The sequence below is a fragment of the Ochotona princeps genome, chromosome 26, assembly GCF_030435755.1.
Source record: "Ochotona princeps isolate mOchPri1 chromosome 26, mOchPri1.hap1, whole genome shotgun sequence".
Taxonomy (NCBI): Eukaryota; Metazoa; Chordata; class Mammalia; order Lagomorpha; family Ochotonidae; genus Ochotona; species Ochotona princeps.
The window spans coordinates 16688801-16708860 of NC_080857.1; the positions used below are offsets into that span (position 1 = coordinate 16688801).

At 51.6% G+C, this 20060-nt stretch overlaps 1 protein-coding gene across 1 annotated transcript in view; it reads left to right on the forward strand.

Moving 5' to 3' along the window:
* The first annotated feature begins 64 nt into the window (after positions 1–64).
* The window catches only part of POMT2 (protein O-mannosyltransferase 2), a 34779-nt gene continuing 14783 nt past the window's right edge, over positions 65–20060 (forward strand). Inside the window, exons 1-9 of the mRNA XM_004584374.2 lie at positions 65–300; positions 9685–9769; positions 10196–10300; positions 12944–13052; positions 15364–15472; positions 16664–16823; positions 17944–18050; positions 18707–18789; positions 19865–19974. Of these exons, the coding sequence (XP_004584431.2) occupies positions 65–300; positions 9685–9769; positions 10196–10300; positions 12944–13052; positions 15364–15472; positions 16664–16823; positions 17944–18050; positions 18707–18789; positions 19865–19974 (1104 nt within the window). The remainder of the gene's footprint in view (positions 301–9684; positions 9770–10195; positions 10301–12943; positions 13053–15363; positions 15473–16663; positions 16824–17943; positions 18051–18706; positions 18790–19864; positions 19975–20060) is intronic.

Here is a 20060-nt window from a genome sequence, read left to right on the forward strand (position 1 = left end):
GGCTGGCTGACGAGCGCCGGCGAGCGGGCCGCCGGGCGGGAGGGTGGCCCTGAGGAGGGGCAGGATGCCGCCGGCCGCGGGCGGAGGCCTGGCAGGGCCCGAGCCGCGTTCCCGGAGGGCCCGCAGTGCAGCTCAGGCCGCTCGGGCGGTGGGGGCAGAGGCCGCGACGCGAAGCCCCAAACGGCCTGCTCGGGGCTCGGGGCGCTTCCAGGGGGCCGGCCACTGGGCCCTGCTGGCCCTGGTGACGCTGCTGTCCTTCGCCACCCGCTTCCACCGACTGGAGGAGCCGCGGCACATTTGGTGAGGGACTGGATGGGCTAGGCCGTCGCCGTGGCAACCGGAGGGGCGGGGCGCCACTCTCTGATTGGCCAGGGGCAGGAGGGGGCGGGATTCCCGGGAGGAGGGGCGGGGCCGCTGTGGAGGGGCGAGTGGAGGAGTTTTGGACATTGAATTCTGGGTTCTGGGGAATGGTTTTGCTGTTGGAGGGGACGGGAGTGGGCAGTAGGATTCTTTGGATTTAAGGAAGCAATGCTCCTGGAGTGTCTCACCTGCTTCCAGGGTTGTAGCTGTTGACAGGTGTTTTGAACTCTAATGGCAAGAGACTGCGGGGTGAGCGGTGTGTGTGTAGGTGTGGGGGACTTCTTGGGATAGCCGGCGTTCATAATCTGTAGGATTTTCAGACCTGAGTAGAGGAAGACGTTACTTAGAGGGTCCCTACCTGCTGCAGGACAGGCTGTTCTGGGCTGGGGACTGCGATGTCAGGAGACAGATCCGGTGCTCACCCTATGAGAAGACGTTGGATTGCAGGAAGGTCTGTCTGGTCCACCTCAGACACTGGGCGGTGGCATGATCGCACTTCAATAGCTAAGCCTCCGGAGGAATTTGGTAACCAGCTGGAAGCTTGATGCTGCTTGGAAAGGATGGATTTGGCCCACAGTGTCACTGGGGTGAAAGTTAGCATAGCCCAACGCCAGAGATGGACCTGCTTGTCCAGAGAGAAACCATGCAGGTTGCCCTACTTGGCAATTTACAAAGAAGTCGGTTACAGTCTCATGATTGCTGGCAGAAAAGAGGAGATGCCTAGGTTAGCAAAAGAAATATTTTAAAAATATTTTTAGAGAGAAAGGCAAAATTTAGAGAGAAAGGAGAGAGGAAGAAGGCCTCTCATCCACTGGTTCACTCCCCGAATGGCCACACGGCTGGAGCTGAGCCCGTCTGAAGCAGGAGCCCCTTCTGGGTCTCCCACATGGGTGCAGAGCTCAAAGGACCTGAGCTGTCCTCCACTGCTTTCCCGGGCCACGAGCAGGGGGCTGGTGAGAGTGGGTCAGCCGGGCCACTAGCTGGTGCTCATCTGGGTGCTGGTGTCGCAGAGCAGAGGATTAGCGTCTGCACCACCACACAGTACAGCAAAGACTTTTTATTACAAGAAGCAGGATGAATCTCAGCAGATTGGCTTATTTTTATTGGAAAGGCAGATTTACAGAGAGGAGGAGAGACAGAAAGATCTTTCATCTACTGGTTCACTCCCCAAGAGACCAGACTGGCACCACAGCCACTGGGATCAACAACACACGAGGCCTCGAGACACAGGTGGAGCCAGGAGCCAGGACCTTTTTCATGGACTCTCATGCAGATGCAGGGTTCCAAGGCTTTGGGCCATTGTCTCCAAGCAGGGAGCTGGAAGGGAAGTGAGGTAGCTGGGACATGAACCAGCGTCCATATGGGATCCTGGTGCTTTGCCAGGGGAGGATTACCCAACTGAGCCATTACTCTGAGCCCAACCTCTCTTCCTTTTTTTTTTTTAATTAATTAATTTATTTTTATTGGAAAACCAGATATACAGAGAGGAAGAGAGACAGAGAGGAAGATCTTTTGTCCATTGATTTACTCCCTAGGTGGCCGCAGTGGCTGGAGCTGTGCCGATCCAAAGCCAGGAACCCAGAGCCTCCTCCAGGTCTCACATGGGGTAGAGTCTCAAGGCTTTGGGCTGTCCTCGACTGCTTTCCCAAGCCACAAGCAGGGAGTTGGATGGGAAGTGGGGCTGCCGGGATTAGAACCAGCACCCATATGGGATCCCGGCACTTGCAAGGCGAGGACTTTAGCTGCTGGGCAACCATGCTGGACCGAAAGAGCCTTAGTTTTTCAAAGTGTCGATACAGCCTTCCAGCCCTTTCCTGATACTGCTTGCTTGGGGCAGAGAGGAGAGGAGCTTGTTGAGGATGGCTGCGTCAGGGGCGGGTGGGGGGGTGGGGGGTGTGTGATAGGGGGTGGGGGTTGGCCCTTCTTCCTAAGGAGGAAAGCGGGGGCGGGGCCAGACATGCTGCTGGGTCGGTTTCTGACGGGGCTGTCTGGTAATCAAATGTCTAGGTGGTAGGGAACGCAGAGTGGCCATCAAATACCTTGACTAGTGGCCCATGATGTTTGACCTTTGTGACAAGAAGGTGCACTACTGTCAGACTTGGACAGCTGAAAAGGAGTATGGTTCCGGGCCACAGTGCTCATCAGCCCAGGTCAGATGCTTGGGCTGACAGCATCACCAGCGCTGAAACCCAAGGGAGTGCCTGCTCCAGGGAGCTGCCAGAGGAGGGGCACGGGTGCTGCTGTGGCACGTGGAGTTGGTGCTGCCATGCACCTGCCTCCACTGCAGGACAGGCCACCCGACTCCGACAGGAATCGCATGCACGTGGTGCTTCATGCTGTGTTGGTCTGGGATGCCACCTGTGTCTCGAGGCCTCGTGTGTTGTTGATCCCAGTGGCTGTGGTGCCAGTCTGGATTTCAGTCAGCAGTCCGGGGGCAGCCCTGACTGTGGACGCTGACCTGGGTGCTTCAGACCATCCCATTGGCAGGAGGTCATGGTTTGTTTGCAGAGTTCTCTAGGCTTCTATGAGGGGTGGCATACCTGATATCCAGGGGTGTTACCAGAGCTGGATGACTGTTGCTGCCCTGGAACCACCCTTGGCTTCTCACCTGCCAGGGAATCATGCATGAGCTCCTAGAGGAACATGTGTGAATGAGAAGCCAGGCCGGGCACCGGCTGTGTCACTGTTACTGGGGTGGAGGACACTGTCTGCCAAAGGGCCAGGCCAGCTGTGCTCTTCAACATCACATTTCCACAGGCCCAGCAAAGCTTGTTGAGCTCTTCCCTTCTTTGCCATAGATTTCAAACTGATCCTCTCCAATGTGGATGCATCAGGACCGAGGATCCAGAGGGGTTGTTGCAGCAGACACTCCATTTTAAGAGTTCACTAGCACATCAATAATTTCCGTTTACAAAGATGTACTTTTATAAAATTCCACTAGATGGCGACATTATCCTGGAAAATGGCACTTCAATACCTCTGCTGCTGTGTTTTGGTTTTTAGTTTTGTTTTTCCCTAAAGATTCATTTTATTGCACCTGGGACGATGACTAAATAGCTAAATTCTCACCGTAAAAGTACCAGAATTCCATATAGGTGCTTGTTCCTGTTCTGGCTGCTCCAGTTCACATCCATTTTCTTGCTTATGACCTGGGAAAGCAGGCAATGACCCAAAACCTTGCGACCCTGCACCCACGTGGGAGACCAGGAAAAAGCTCCTGCCTCTTGGCTTTTCATCAGCTCAGCTTCAGCTGTTGCGGCCATTTGGGGAGTGAACAGTGGGTAGAAGAGCTTTTTGTTTTTCTCCTCTCTGTATATATCAGCCTTTCTGATAAAAATAAGTGTTTTTTAAAAAAGATTTATTGGGCCAGGCGCGATAGCCTAGTGGCTAAAGTCCTCGCTTTGCATACACTGGGATCTCATACGGGCACCGACTTGTATCCCGGTGGCCCCGTTTACCATGCAACTCCCTGCTGGTGACCTGGGAAGGCAGTCTAGGACAGCCCCAAACCTTGAGACCCTGCACCCAGGTGGGAGATCCAGAAGACGTTCCTGGCTCCTGGCTTCGGATCTGCTCAGCTCTGGCCGATGTGGCCACTTGGGGAGTGAATCATTGGATGGAAGATCTTCCTCTCTGTATATCTGACTTTCCAAATAAGATCTTTTTTAAAAAAAGATTTATTTTAGTTATTTGAATGGCAGAGTTAGAGAGAAGGAAAGAGAAAGAGATTTTTTTGTCTGCTGATTCACTCTCTAAATGGCTGCAACATCCAGGCTGGGCCAGTGTTAAGTCAGGAGCTTCTTCAGGTCTCCCATGTGGGTGTAGGGACCCAAAGATCTGGGCCATCGTCTGCTTTCCCAAGCCATCAGCAGGAAGCTAGGGAGCCACAGATTGAGCCGTCTTCTGCTGCTTTCCCAGGCCATTAGCAGGAGGCTAGATCAGAAGTGGAACTGCCAGGACTCTTACTGTTGCCCATATGGGATGCGGCTTACCCATTATGCCACAGCGCTGGTCCCAACCTTCTATTCTTTTTTCCCCCTCAGATTAGATTTATTTTATTTTTGATGATGTTTACATAGTTGAAAAGGATGTATGCCCACATGAACCACAGTTAGGATGGGAGGAAGTGGATGAGACAACTGCTTCAACTTCCTTTCCATTCTTCCTGGAGCTGGGGACGGGGGAGAGGGCTGCTGCCTGCAGCGTAACCACACCGATCCCCGAGGATGTGGATGGCCACTCCCGGGATTAGAACCAGCGCCCCGAGGATTGCCTGTCGTCCTCAAGTCCCCGAGGTGGAGCATGTTCTAAGGGTACTGCCTAAATGCTTTCAATAGTTCTGAGCTGCTGTTGATTCTGTTGCTCCAAGATTGAAGAAATCTGTTCAAGGTCCACTGGCTGACAGTCCACCTCAGAGTCTGCTCGCCCGGATACCTGCTGTGAAGCTCGGCCGGGAATGCTATCCATTTTGCTTGATAGTAGATGTCTTCTACAGGCCTCAATGATCTGTCATGTTCTCTGTATTCATCAGGCATGCTGTCTGCTGTCCAGGCTTCAGCGACCCATGAGGCCTGGTTCTGACTCACGCACTCCGTGGTCAGCCCATAGATCCTGTGATTTTCCCCGTGGTGGGAGTTTTGATTCCAGCAGTCCAGTTCAGAGGGTCTCCAAGGAAACCTGGCCAGAGGTGACCCCAGACCTGACTCCTATGTGTGCCAGGCAATGTGGGGTCCAGCTCAGTCCACCACCCGCATCAGCCTTCACACACGCTGGTGGTTGCAGCCGCCTAGTCAGTTCTGTCCCCAGCCCTATCTCATACACTCATCAAAGGATGCTGTGGCCCAGCCCAACCCTGCCCACCACGCACTAGGCCCTCACACACACCAGTAGGAACTGCAGTGCAGTTGGAGCTACCCCCATTAACCCGCACCAGACCTGCCCCCAGTGCTGGTTCCTGCACATGCCAGTGTGTGCAGCAGCGGACTAATCCGGTCTGTCCTGTATCCCGTTCTGCTCTCATATACATCAGAGGGTATTGCAGCCTAGCTCAACCCAGCTGACACCACTAGCCAGCTTACGCCCGTGCCGGTGTGTGCTACTGCCTGTCCAGCCAGGCCCGCCCCCAGCCCTGGCTCTCATGCTTACCAATGAGAGCTGCAGCTCATCAGAGGGGTGCCCAGTTTCCCTGCTAGGCCCACTCCCAGCCCCGAAACTTACACTTTCCATGTGGTATTGTGGTCTGGCCTGATAAGACCTGCCTGCAGTCCTGGCATTTGCCAGCTGATGCTGCTGCAGAGCTCTACCAGCCTGTACCTACTCTGGCATGTGCATGTACCAGTAGATACTGTTGCTTAGCCCAGCCTGGCTCTCCCTCTAACCCAGCTCACAAGCAGTCCAACAGGTATTGTAGCCCTACCCAGCCTGGTACGCCCCACATCCCAGCTCTCACACTTACAGCAGGAGCAGTGGTCCAAAATGAGTGTCCCTGCAGCCCCCCCTGCTGGGCTCATCCCTACCACCTCTGGGGTCTTGTGTGAACAAGTGGGGTCCAGTCTGGCATGGCCTGCCTCCCCTCAGCATTCGCTGGCAGTTGCTGAAGGCTACTCAGCCTGGCCTCCCCCTAGTTCCAACTCATGCTGGTGGGTGCTGCAACCTAGCCCAGCCTGGACAGCCCCTAGTCCTGACCCACACCTATGTTTGTCGGAGGGTTCTGTAACCTGACCTGGTCTCGGCTGCTCCCAGCCTGGGTTCTTGCGCTCGCCTGCAGAGACTGTGTCCTGGTAGAGAAGTTCCCCAAGCTCCTCTGTCAGGTCATCTCTAAACTGTTAAATCTTTAAAACTGTGAATTCTCTCCTCCTTCCAGGGATTTGTATAATCCTGGAACACTAGGGAGGGGGCTGGATTACCTCTACAGGCAGCATCTGGAGTGGGATAATCCCCTTGGACACTGGGGGGTCAGCTTCAGCTCTCCTTTGAGCAGCAGGAGCCACAATAGCACATTGACGTGGCCCAGAGCGCCTACTGGACGGTCACCCTAGCTCGCCTGCCCTGTGGAGAACCTGATGTAATGAACAGGCCTGCACTGGGGGCTATAGTGACAGCCACCCAGAGATTAGGCCCTTGCCCCGTTGGGGAGAGTACGGGTGTGACCTTGCCCCATTGGGGAGAGTACGGGTGTGAAGAGAGCTGGATGCAACAGGCAGGCAGAAGCTTGTTACCCCTCGTCACCCCCGCTGACTGTGGTGTCCCTTCTCCCACTTGTTCCCCTAGTGGCTGGTGAGTCGCTGAGCTCGGGCTGCGACCTTCCAGGGGCCTGGACATGCTGCCGGTGGCTCTCCCGGCAGCTCCCAGGGCCTTTGCTGAGCCCTGTGCCTGGCATACCCTTTCCCCACCCCAGGGGGCTGAAAAAAAAAAAAAGCAGATGGGAGCCCCTCGGTCCAGTGAAGCCCTGAGTGTGAGTCCTTCCGCTCCCTGGAGTGCCCCAGCACACCAGGATGGCTATGTGTGGCCTTCAGCGCCCCTGTGGACATGGACCTCCCTGGCCTCACCTTTAATCACCTTCCTTCTTCAATCAGTTGAAGTTGAGGCACGATTGTGCCATGCAGAAGGACAGTGGCTCTAGCCAGTAAGCAAGGTGCGTTTACTTTCGACCTGGGCTCGCAGCCCACCCAAGGGCCCTTGTCTGTATTTGCCTTTTATTCCACTGCTGCACCGTTTGTTACAGCTCATGATCTGACCCAGCAGCCATGTGTGCACTGCCTTCCAGCCAGGAGAGAGAACCTAACCGAGGCTGCTTCGGACGGCCTGTGTCCGGGCAGCTCCTGAGTGGAGGGTGGGCAGGAGGTGGGGGTCTACTCCCATTGCCCCCCTCTTGGCAAGAGCAGCTGCGACTGATCCCAGGGCGGGTCGTTTCATAGCCCCCTGGTGTGGCCTCCAGGGGCCCTTGTCTGTTTTGTGCAAGAAGCTTGTCCCCGAACTGTCAGGATGTGGAGTTTTGTTTTCACCTGCTTGCAAGCTAATCAGTGAGCCCATCACTGCTCTGTGGGTGCCAGCAGAAGACACAGTCCTGGACAAAGACGAAGGGCTTCATTCCTCATAGCAGACAGGATGCGTGTCAGCTCGTGGGCTTCGGGTCCCCTATGCACCCCCACTCGCCCAGAGTCCCCTGCGAGGCCATGGCGCACAGCAGAGCTGAGGGAGCCTGCGCTGGGGAGGTCTGCTGCTGTGCAGCAGGCAGTAGGCAAGGCTGCTCTCTGCCCCAGAGGATGCACCGACTGTATCCTCAGGGCTGCCTGCTGCAAGCTGAACCCTGAGAAATGGCCTGGTTAAGTGAGGGAGCCCGTGCAGCTCCAGAGCATTGTCTGTCTCAACATGAGCAGGCATAGAAACCAAGAGACAATGTGAATGTTGGATCTGGCGCAATAGCCTAGTGGCTAAATCCTCGCCTTGCAATTACCAGCATCCCTTGTGGGCACCACTTGTGTCCTGGCTGCTCCACTTCCCATCCAGCTCCCTGCTTGTGGACTGGGAAAGCAGTCAAGCATGGCTCAAAGCCTTGGGAGCCCGCCCCAGTGTGGGAGACCCAGAAGAAGCTCCTGGCTTTGGATTGGCTCCACTCCAGCCGTGGCGGCCACTTGGGGAGTGAGCCAGCAGACAGAGGATCTTTCTCTCTTTCTCTGTTTATCTGTCTTTCCAATAAAAATGAATAAACCAAGAAAAGAATGTAAATGTTACTGATGCTGTTACTTAGGAAATTTCTGCAGGAAGAATCTCATGCCCCTTCGTCAGTAGGTTTTCAAATAGACTCCGAACCTAGGCAGATGTGGGCATGGTCTAAATTGTGCCCAGAAGGTGTGGTCCCTTACGGCCTGCAGAATTCTTTCCCAGGGCTTTTTTTTCCCCCATTATCTTCCCAGGGTAGTGGAGAGGTGAGATCTCGGGGTGTGAGTGGTGGAGGCAGCCCTGGGGGCCTGCTCCCGCTGCAAACCTGTCAGACTCCCTGAAGGTCCCTGCTCTCTTTGATGTCCCTGTGCTGGTGTCCTCACTGCACGGCCAGCAGTCTGTTCAGCAGGTGCTGAAGCGGACTCCTCTGCCCAGGAGTGGAGAACACAGAGGATGGGGAGACAAGGAGGGAAGGAGGGAGGACAGGAGGAAGGACTGCGTTGTGTCTGACAGCTGGTGTCTCAAAAGTGCTTGTTTACCTGCAAAATACGTGATGAAGATAGTTAAAAAAAAACAACTGTTTGCTTATTTAATAAATTTTGAAAGAGAGTTATATATAGAGGGAGAGATAGAGAAATCTTCCATGTGCTGGTTCACTTCCCAGATGGCTGTAACAGCCAGGGCTGGACCAGGCTGAAGCTAGGAGCCAGGAGCTTCATCTGGTCTCCCTCGTGGGTGGCAGGGGCCCAGGCAGTGGGACCATCCTTTTTCCAGGCCCTTAGCAAGGAGTTGGATCAGAAGTGGAGCATCTGGGAAGTGGACCAGCGCCTGTTTGGAATACTGGTGTCACAGGCCGTGACTTGACTTGCTATGCCCCAAGACCAGCTCCAGGACAGGTTTTAGATGTATTTTTCACTTTGGAAGTAAGAGAACCTTCGATTGTCATACAGCTGTTAGAACATTAAATCAGGTCTGTCAGCTTGTACCAGCAGTTATATACAAGAGAGCAAAATTGAAGCATCTTGCTGACCAGTGCTCCCAAAATGTACTCTCTTCCTCTTTGTAACTCTGACTTTCAAATAAATTAAATAGATTTTAAAAATAAATAATCAAGACACAGAGTAAGTTTATATTTAGCTAAAATTCTCACCTTGCACGTGCCAGGATCCCATATGGGTGCTGGTTTGTGTCCTGGACGCTCCACTTCCCATCCAGCTCCCTGCGTGTGGCCTGTAGAGGCTGGCCCAAAGTCTTAGGACCCTGCACCTGTGTGGGAGACCTAGAGGAAGCTCCCATTTCCTGGCTTCAGATCAGTGCAGCAGTGGCCACTATGGCCACTTGGGGAGTGAACCAGCGGACGGAAAATCTTTCTCTGTTTCTTTCTCTCTGTAAATCTGCCTTTCCAACAAAAATAAAATATTTGAAAAAATGATGGTAACTGGTTGGCATGTGTTCGTAACTTCTCTCATCTGAGTGAAGATTCATAATCAGCTCCGTGCTTGGCTTCCTGACTGTGGCAAAGGCTTTTATTTAATCCAAATTTCATTAATTGCTTGAAACTCACAGCTTTCTGTTGCAACTGTAATTGAAACCATGCTTTCTGAAGGCGATTTGGGCTTTATGATAATTTGAAAATTCTTGTTTCTCTTTGTTTTGCTCTAGTTGGGATGAGACTCACTTTGGGAAAATGGGAAGCTACTACATCAACCGCACCTTTTTCTTCGACGTGCACCCGCCCCTGGGAAAGGTGAGCAGGGTGCCGGGCAGCAGCTATCCCCTGTGGGTCAGGGTCCTCCAGGGGAGCCAGGGCTTGGCCCTGTCCCCCCAGAATCAGCCTCTGTATGCCATTCCCCAAGAGTTCTTGTTTCCTAATGGATGAGAGAAGGCTGAACAACAGAGCCCCTCACCGAGCCTGCCCTCAGTTTGCAGGCTTCTTTTTCTTCCTCAGGGTTTCATTAATTATTCCCGAGAACTTGGCCGTAACACACAAGGGGTTTGTTTCAAGTATGAGCTTCCTAGATGTAGGATCCTTCCTCTGCAGCTGCCCAGGAGGAACTGTCGCCTTGGCAGCTGCTTCCACCGAAGTCCACGGGTGCAGCTGCAGCAGGAGGAGGAGGAGGAGGAGCTGCACCCCGAAGGGCTCGCAGCCTTGTGTGTGTTTTCCTTCTCTCAGATGCTGATTGGTCTCGCTGGCTACCTGAGTGGATATGATGGCACCTTTCTGTTCCAGAGGCCTGGCGACAAGTATGAGCACCACAGCTACATGGGAATGAGAGGAGTAAGCTTCCCGACTTGGTCCCGACACACCGAACCTGAGGACCACAGTCAGGCCGAAACGTGACAGTTCCAAGGCCTAGGGTGGTGGCAAGTGCGGCTGAAAGGACTTTGGAGTGGGGAGGAGGGGGAGTGGACCCTGCCCTGTGATACAGACATTGAGAACCTAGTAGGGTAGAAGGGAAGGTGAGGCCACAGATAAGGCAGAGATTTGAGGGATCGAAGCAAACACATTCTGTTCCTTGTTAGCCCTCCCGACTGTGGCATCAGATCTTAGGGGGAGGGCAGCCTGGGGTGGGGCAGGCGGGCTTCTCGCATCATTGATGCCTGGGCAGCCACAGCTGCTCCTGTAACCTCTGAAAGCCCCTCCTGAAGGCTGTGTCATCCTGTAACCCATCGTGAGGTTCCTGCTTCTGTCCCAGGGAAGATGTCAGGCACACAGGTGGAGTTTTGCAGCCTTGTTAGAAGGGATGCCGTATGTTCACACTGGTGGTTCTGTGACCCAAACCCCAGCACAAAGACCAGGATGGGCTGCTAACACTGGGAGTCTAAAGCTGAAGAAGCCAGCCTCTGCAGCTAACATGCACTTTGCATTCCTTGAGATGGGGCTCTCAAAACGTTTTAAATAAATGGCTGTGTGCTTATTTGGGCAAATATTGGACAATTCAAATAACCAGATCATGACATTTTAAGTGAGCAGTGTTGGATTCAGTTCTAACCACCGCTTGGAACTCCCACCTGCCTTAGTGGATTCCAGCTCCCTGCTCATGCTTTCCTCTGGGAGGCAGCAGGTGGGAGCAGGGGGGCTCTGGTGGTTGGTTTCCTGCCACCCACGTGGGACACTGGGGCTGACTCCTTGGCTCCTGACTTTGAACCTGGCCCAGCTCTGCCTGTTGTGGCCTCTGGAGAGTGAACGGAAAATGAGAGCTTGCTCTCTTTCTCTCTGACTCTGAAATAACAAACAAACAAACAAATAAATAATAACAAATTAAACAAAGAGTGTCCCCTTAAATTCATACTGCACAGCGATTCTGTGTTGTCCTCTTAAACACAGCATGGCACACTGGCTTGGATGTAAGCCTAACTCACTGTAGACTTACAATGGAAATTGTGAAGGCCAGAATATAAGAACCTCCTTTGTTTTTCACACTAGATCATATTGTTTCCTGTTTACAAGTGCAAGGCAAATGTGGGAATTTCCCATTCTGTTGGATGTATTTGTTCACTGTGTGGAGGGTACGATGCAGAATGGAAGAGAATGGTGATTTTAAAAGAAAAAACCGAAAAGCCCTCTAGGTCATAAAGTGTTGAGTAGTCTTTTTTTTTTTTTTTTACCAAATCAGAAAAACATGCTGTGGATTAAAGAGTAGTTTCTGGTGTGACAAGAAATGGGGGAAACAACATCAGAATTCTCTGAAATACCAAGATATTTTCAGAGAGATCTTTGGTAACTTGCATTCGCAGTTTTGGCATAGAAGCTGATGATTTCTGTGTGTTAATAAAAGTTCCGCTCATTCTGACTTCAGGGTGCACCTGTGAGGTGAGAGCTTTTATTTTTCACTTAACACAGAGGAGGGTACGGAGATGATTTTCTCAAAGTCACAGCCAGCGGTGCAGGGTCAGCCTCCCTGGCTGGCCTCTGCTGACCTTACATCAGAGGACAAGTTACTGCTCAGCCAGGGTGCTCACACAGCCAGGGTGCTCACACCAGTTGTGTACCACTTGGTTTCACTCTGCACTGTAGCACCCCCTCTTGCTTATAAATATTCTGGGTGATTTTGAGTCACCAGAAGTATGACTTCCTCAGAGCCCTCCATCTTTTTGTTTGTTTGTTTGTTTTTGTTAGGAAAACAAATTTGTATTTTATTGAATATTTGTTTACATATACTTCTTTTTAAATTTTTTAATTGTTATTTTAAATGATCTTTACATAGATGATCAGAGTGGGAAGGATTGAAGTTAGGGAAAAATGGGTGTTATCATTGTTTCCCAATTTTCTATTTCCTCTTCCTGTTTCTGGGGGAAGTGGGAGACCAGGGGAGAAGCCTTACCCAGCCTCCCAACTGCCTCAGTACCCAGGGAATGGCCTCCTGATATCAACCCACCCATAGTCCCGATGTGGCACATACTCTGAGGGTTCTGCCCAGGTGGTTTTGATAGTTGTCTATCGCTGATCCAGGGATGAGGAAACCATTCCAATATCCGCTGGCTGACACAGTCAACCTTAGAGTCTCCATTCACCAGATTTTTGCTGTCCTCATTTGGCTGGGGTAGTTGTCCAATTTGTTCTATTCTCCTTCTTCTGCTATAGTACCAGATGTCCTCTGTAGGTCCCGATGGGCTGCCATGTCTTCCATGTGGCCTGCTGTCCATTGCTCCATCTTTTCCATTGAGGAAGCCCAGTTCTCTCAGGCAGGTCCAAGGACCCAGGCAGGTGACCTTGGCCCTACCTGTGCCCCCGACCCCTGGGGCTCATGGACCCGACACCCACCACACAGGCAGGCTCAAGGACCCAGGCCAGGTGACACAGACCCCACCAGATGCCCTGCCCTGGGAGAGCCCTTCATCTTAGACTTGGCTTGCACCAGGCGAGTTGGGACCCTGGTGCCTGGCTCGGGCTGTTGATAGGCTCCTGTGCCTCCCACAGTTCTGTGCCTTCCTCGGTTCTTGGCTGATTCCTTTCGCCTACCTCACTGTGCTGGACCTGACCCAGTCGCTACCGGCAGCGCTGCTCACTGCTGCCCTCCTCACCTTTGGTAAGTTGTTCTGCAGATTACACATGCGGCTGTAGTTAAAAATCTATGTATGCAAGAATCCTGCCTCTGGCCCAGTTCTTCATTTGTTTCAGGATAGGGTAAAATGTATTAACAATATCATTCACTAGTAACATATATAAATATTTTTATTTACCAAACCTTTATGTTATTGGAAGGAGCAGTAAGCATGGGTAATGCCTATGACTAGATCATTTCTGAATTACGCACATTAGAGTTTGGAATGGATAATAATACAAATTTGTATGTGTTCATATGTAATGTGTGTGAAGGAAGTTCCAGTATTTGCTTTGCTTCTTTTATTGTTTGGATTAGTTTGCATTCTCGAAACAAATGTCAAAGACAAATGCCTAGGAGTGTCTGGGTGGCAGAGAAAAGCAAATGGGAGCTCCCGTGTTTTCATGAATAATCCACTTACAGACAAATGAGAGTGGGTCGTAGAAGCCCATCCTGTTCAGCCAGATAAGGAGCTGCCTGCAACTCCTGAATCCCATGTGAGGCTGTTTCAGGTCCCAGCTGCTCCGTTTCTGATCTAGCTTCCTGGGAGGCAGCAGATAGCGATAGCTCAGGTGTTTGGACCACTGCCATCCACGTGGAAGACCCGGATGGAGTTCCTGGCTCCCGGCTCAGCTGTGACCCTTGGGAGTGTGTGGAAATGAATCGGTCATGGAAGATCTCGCCTTCTGTCCTCCTTTCTTTCTGACCTTCACTCCTTCTCCCTCTCCTTTCTTGTTGCTCTGCCTTTCAAGTAGATGAAAATAAATACATAAACATTAGTTTTTGAAAAAATGATCAATCCTGGGATGACATCGGGAGGCCGTTCCCCATCCCGGCTACTGAGGAGGTTGGGAGGCTGGGTGTGGCTTCTCCCCTTATCTTGCCCCTCCCCCCAGATACAGGAAAAAAGAAAGAAAATTTGGAAATAATGGTCTTATCTACTTTCCTCTAATCCTCAACCCTTCCCACCCTAATCAACTGTGTAAACATAATCATAAATAGATAATGAAAACTTTAAAAAAAGGTCAGTCGTGTTTTAGCCTTGTTCTTCAAGAAGTGAGTTGATGACCTCACAGCTATTGACATTTGGTGGATAGTTTAGGCATCTGTATGAAAGACACATGGCTTTGTTTTCATGGATATATGGCAAGACTATGGGATCCCTCTGTAGAGAACTAGAGGGTTTTCCTTGCATTTTAAAAATTTATTTTGTTTTTATTTGAAAGGCAAAGTAAAAGAGACAGAGAAAGAGAGAGATCTTCTATCTGCTGGTTCATTCCCCAGATGGCTGCAGTGGCCAGAGCTGAGCTGATCTGAAGCTGGGAGCCAGGAACCTCTTCTCAGTTTTTCACATGGGTGTAGGGGCCTAAGAACGTGAGCCATCCTTCGCTGCTTTCCCAGGCCACAGGCAGGAAGCTGGGTCAGAGTGGTGCAGCCAGGACACAAACTGGCACCCACAGGGGATGGCAGTGCCATGGACTGAGGCCTAGCCTGCTATGCCACGGTGCCAGCCCCTCCCTTTTATTTTTAATTTCTGTCTTCAGTTACTCATTCTTTTATGCATTAGTTCGTGTTTGATTCAGTCACTGTTTGTCAAGCTCCTACCACTTTTCTTGGCCTGGGATACTCTCATGAACCACTGTGCTTTCATGGAGCTTGCCTCCAGCGAGGCAGTCAAATAAGCAAGTAGATGACCATTACTGATGTAACACCTCAAGTAGTAAATGTGGTACAGAAAAGGAAGAGAGGGAAGGGATAGCGCCATGTCAGGGAGCTGGGCGGTGAGGAGCCCCCTGAGAAGGCAGCCCTCAGAGGGAGGAGGGAGCAGCATGTGCAGCAGCTGTGCAGCCCAGCTGTTGGTGAAGGTTGGGCGTGAGGTTGAATATAGAAGGCTGTGCCGCTGTTGCAGCTGTCGAGAATGTGCTGGTCTGAGGCGGGAGGGGTGTGGTCACTCTCCGGTGGAGAAGATCCGTCTCTACCAGAGTCTGTGTAAGATGGCCTCTCACAGGTATATGTATGCCTGTGTAAGCAGGCTGGAACAACTCCTTTCTTGACAATGGAAATGAGATGGAGGGCCTAGAGGCAGTGTGAGATCCTCTTTCCCATCATTAATGTTCCCCAGTGCTGTGGCCTTCGGCCTCGCCCATGACTTGATGGCCCATCTAGTTGGGACTGCACACAGTGCTTGCATGTGTTTGGCACATGTGGGGACTGTCCTGGTGCTGGGGTGTTTGGTTTTCAGGGACTCCTCTCTTGACTGCTCTTTGACCAGTGAGCGCATGCTTTTGTTTTTCAGACACAGGATGTCTTACTCTGTCCCAGTACATCCTGCTGGACCCTATCCTGATGTTCTTCATCATGGCTGCTGTGCTGAGCATGGTCAAGTACAATTCCTGTGCTGACAGGTCAGAGCACCGTCTCTCGGGGGGGAGGGGAGGGCCAGGGCAGGGACCTAGAAGTTGTCTTAAAAAGCTGCATTTAAGGCAAGCATACTTTTCATTTGCTTTTTCGCCCGGAATATCTGTTTTAGATCATAAATGTGGATTTTAAGTTTTCTATGGGTGGTTGGGACTACAGTTTGGTGTGTGTTACGGGGTGGGTGTGAATATTACAGGGAGGTCCTAATGCCTTCTCGTGTTCTTGTAAGTTACCCAGAGATTGGCACCAGTGCTGGGTGGGAGACTGCAGTCCAGACCCAAAGGTGAATGAGCGGCCCGCACGGTTAAGAGGCTGTTTCCAGGCCTTGGTCAGTTCTCTGGCTGACCTTGAGGGTCTCGTCTCTTCCACATTGGTGCTTTCCACGTCATTTCTCTGCCTCTGAGAGTGGAGGAGGTTGTTCATTCTCTTCAAACCACAAGAGTTAGCGCCTCCTGGGTTCTTCTAGAAATCAGCTTGGTTTCACCCTTGGCCAAACTCACTCAGCTGCATTATGCTAATCAAGCCTGATCTGGGAACTGCCAGCCTGCTCTGACCTTGAATTGTCAGACACGGCATACACGTGTATGTCTGCCTTTTCTGGAATACATACTGTGTGCCAGATACCACGCCAGGAGGTGAAAGTATAGATACGTAGGTCTGGGCTGTTTAAGAGAACTTAAACTGGCCGGAGAAGCAACCACGGGGTTGTGGTGTACTCAAGTATGTACAACTAACTCTTGGCCTGATGCCGGCTGGCTCATAGTAAGTCCTCAGGAAGTGCTGACTGACAGGTGCAGAGGTGATACAAAGAAGAAGGCGGGGTGAATCCAGCAGGCTTCTGGGTTTTTCTGTATCCTTCAGCTTGATTGACCATGAGTGAAGAATAGTGAGTCAGTTTGCCTTAAACCCTGCAGTTAGCCAGGAACACTATGGACCCTTTTGCCAGAAAAATACCTCAGTCATTCCTGCACTGTGGTGTGTCTGCAAGTTCAGAGCTTTGTGTCATAGGTCACATCCTCCTTGGAGCCATGCTGTGGTCCCCCAAGACTAGGAACCCCGTGGGAGAGGACACAAGACAGCCTCTCTGAGTCCGGGACCTCTCCCCCTTGCGTCTACTGCTCTTGCTGTGAAGTTGAGTTCCAGCTCCAAACTGAACTCTGTGTCTTGTTGGTTTTCAGGCCCTTCTCTGCCCCCTGGTGGTTTTGGCTCAGCCTGACAGGCATCAGTCTCGCTGGTGCGTTAGGGGTCAAATTTGTGGGCCTCTTTATCATCCTACAAGTGGGGCTGAACACCATTGCAGACCTTTGGCACCTGTTTGGAGACCTCAGTATTTCATTGGTGAGAACCCAAGTGCTTGTACAAATGTCTTTGCTCCTAGTGTTGCCCGGCAGGAACCAGTGGCCTTTCCTGCCGCTGTCAGCTGGCGCAGCAGCGCATTTTGGGCCCTAGGGAGAGGATGGACCTGTGTCTTCACAGTACTCTTTGAAGGCATGTGTTTCTGTCATGCCTTCTAAGCTTTTTTTGCCTACTGCCTGGCCAGGAATTCCGGCCCACTGGCCTCAGGCTAAATCTGTGGTAGGCATGCCTGCCTGGGAGAACTTAGATAAAATGGGTAGGATGGCCTCAGCTCACACTTGTCTTTTTCTGACCAAGATCTTCAAATCTGGGGAGCAGTTAAAGGCATGTTGGGTTACTATGGTATTGCTTATTAAGGACTGGTTCTGTGCCTGTCACTATGTAAACTGCTGTCTCTTCATGTATCCCTGGTAACAGTCCTGTGATTGGGTAAGGCCTTGAGACTGTAGAAGAGGGACCTGAAGCCCTGTGAGATGCTGCCTGTCCCAGAGAGTCCGAGGGATAGCCAACTTCAGCTGCTTGGTTAGGGTGCTTTCCCATTGCTTCTGAATCAAACACCCAGCACATGTATTTGTTTCTTCATACAAAAAATGTATAGAAACTGCCTACTAAGTGTGAGATGCTGGGACTATGTAGATGAATCAAATATGATTCCTGTCCTTTGCAGTCACTGGGATCAGAGAAGCAGACAGGCAGTGTGAGAGCTGAGAGATGGGCACTAGCTCGGACTCAGATGATCCAGAGAGGCCTCTTGGAGGAAGCTGAGGCCAGAAGCAAAATAAGAAGCAATTAGCCATGGGGGCTGGCATGGGACAGGAAGCCCTGGGAAAGTGCAGGGGCTTCTGTGGGGCTGGGATGTAGAGGGGACCAGTGAACTCTGTAGGTGCAGGCAACACCAGGGTCCAAGGGCAGAGTCTGGGAGGCAGCAGAGAGCTGGCCCTTGTTGATCTCCCTGCAATGCTAAGGTGGTGGTGATGTTGTCTTCCTTGTTGGCCAATTTTTTAAATAAATGATTATGACTTCTACTTAAGCTTATATGCTGTATAAGGTGTAAGTATAAGAGCCTATATGCCCAGTGCTCCACGTTGGCTTCTGTTTGCAGATGACTCTGGGGAAACACCTGCTTGCCCGCGCCCTGTGCCTCATAGTGCTGCCTCTGGCTCTCTACGTGGCCATTTTTGCTGTGCACATCACAGTGCTGAACAAAAGGTATAGCCAGAACCTTGCCAGAACCTTGCCAGTGCCTCCCTTCTGGTCTCTGTAGCACCCAAGTCCATGTGTGGCCATGGATTCCTTGGGTCTAGGGTTGGGACGATAGGAGTGGATGGGGACTTTTTCTTGTTTCTTCCCTTTTGTGCTCTATCCTTGGGTGTTCCAAGGGCTCAGAAAGGCCAGCAGCCTGACCAAAGGAAGAGCATAATTTCCCAATAGCCAAACTGCCTCTTTTCCCTAAACTGAATTCTTGTGCTTAGCAGAGATGGGCGGCCCGATAGCTGTGCTATGGGAGTGAGGGTAGCAACTGTCACCCTGAAAGCCAGAGCTCCTATTGCAGGATAGCTCTCAGGTGTCAGGAGCTGTGTTCATCATTTTGTACACTTGATCTCATTTAGCCATTGCCATTTCTGAGTTATAAATGAGGGGCTAAGGCTACATAGTGCTAAGTATGTTGCCCAAGTTACCCACTGTTAGGTAGCTGAGTTGAGGTTTAGACCCCAACTTCTTTGGCTCCACTACCCATGGCTGTCCCATGATGCTGCATTGCCACTCCGATTCTGATGCTTTTAAATGAACTGAGAAGGATGGTCCGGGAAGTCACAGCTTTTGCTCCCTTAACTTGAGTCTTTTCTGCCCGCCTTCCCCCACAGTGGTCCTGGTGATGGTTTCTTCAGTTCTGCCTTCCAGGCTCGGCTAGAAGGAAATAACCTGCACAACGCTTCCATCCCTGAGCGTGAGTGTCCCTGGATCTTCCCAGAGAGAGAGGACGGAGGGGTTGCTTGGGAGTTGAGCTGGAAAAGAACATGTTACCTTGTTATTTTAGCCAATAGATGGCAAAGTAAGGAGATGTCCGAGTTAGCTCTAGCAGGAAGACTCAGAGAGTGAATTCTTTCTTTGCAGAGGAACTCATCTTGTGTAGTGAGCTCTTTGAGCCTAAAGAATATCTTCTTTGTGGCTGTCAAAGTTGACTCTGGTGGGAAGGCCAGTCAGGGTTCCGGCCAGTTGCCAGCTTCCATCTCTGTGTTTTGAGATGTACATTCATTTACTCACAGATAGTAACTGAGCCAGTGTTTACCCTGCCGAGTAGAGTCTGGGGGAGAGTGCCTGCCCACAGTGTAACGTGTGCACTGTGTACACACAGAGGGGCGTGCCTAGCTCAGGGGACGTGAATGTGGCAGGACAGCTTAGGGAATCAGAGGTGTGTGTTGGGGCAGCTGTGGAGTTGGGCCCAGGAGGGATGAGTGAAGTTCCGCATGGAGGGCATATGAGGCAGAAGGGATGATATGGTCAGAGCCAAGGAAAGGGCAGAAGTCAAGGCACAGGTTGTCTGTAGGAAAGTTCTGGAAGATTTACATTTGGAAAGGTAGTTTGGATTCAGATGATGAGATCTGGTTGAGGTGTTCTTTCAGTAGGCAGTGAAGACCTGGTGGAGGTCTTTAAGCAGGCAGGAAGCCATGAAGCTTGTGCTGCATTTACATGCATTTTAGGATGTTTGCACAGTGACAAAATTGACTAATGCCCCATTGCTTGAAACCTGCCCTCCTTGTAGTTAACTGGCACCTGACTATGTCACACAGTGCTTTGATAATGCTGGCATTAAAAAGCAGTATCTTCTGAAATCCTCAGGAGGTAGGAGGGCAGGGTGCAAGTGAGCCCCTATGGTGGTCCTGTCTCAAGGTGACTCTTGGAGTGAAGAGGGCTGAGCCTCCTGCCCCAGGCCGTGCCTGGCCTAGGGGACTCTTCAGAGGCGAGGGACAGCTCCTAGTTCTGGGCTGCTCACCCCCTGCCACCTCCCCCTTCTCCCCCAGACCTGGCCTACGGCTCTGTGATCACCATAAAGAACCTGAGGATGGCCATCGGCTATCTGCACTCACACCCACACCTCTACCCCGAGGGCGTTGGCGCCCGGCAGCAGCAGGTTGGTGAGCCTTTTTCTCCATCCTGTAGCATCACAAGTACGCATGTGCAACCCAGAACCGCTGACTGAAACCGCCTTCACTCCTG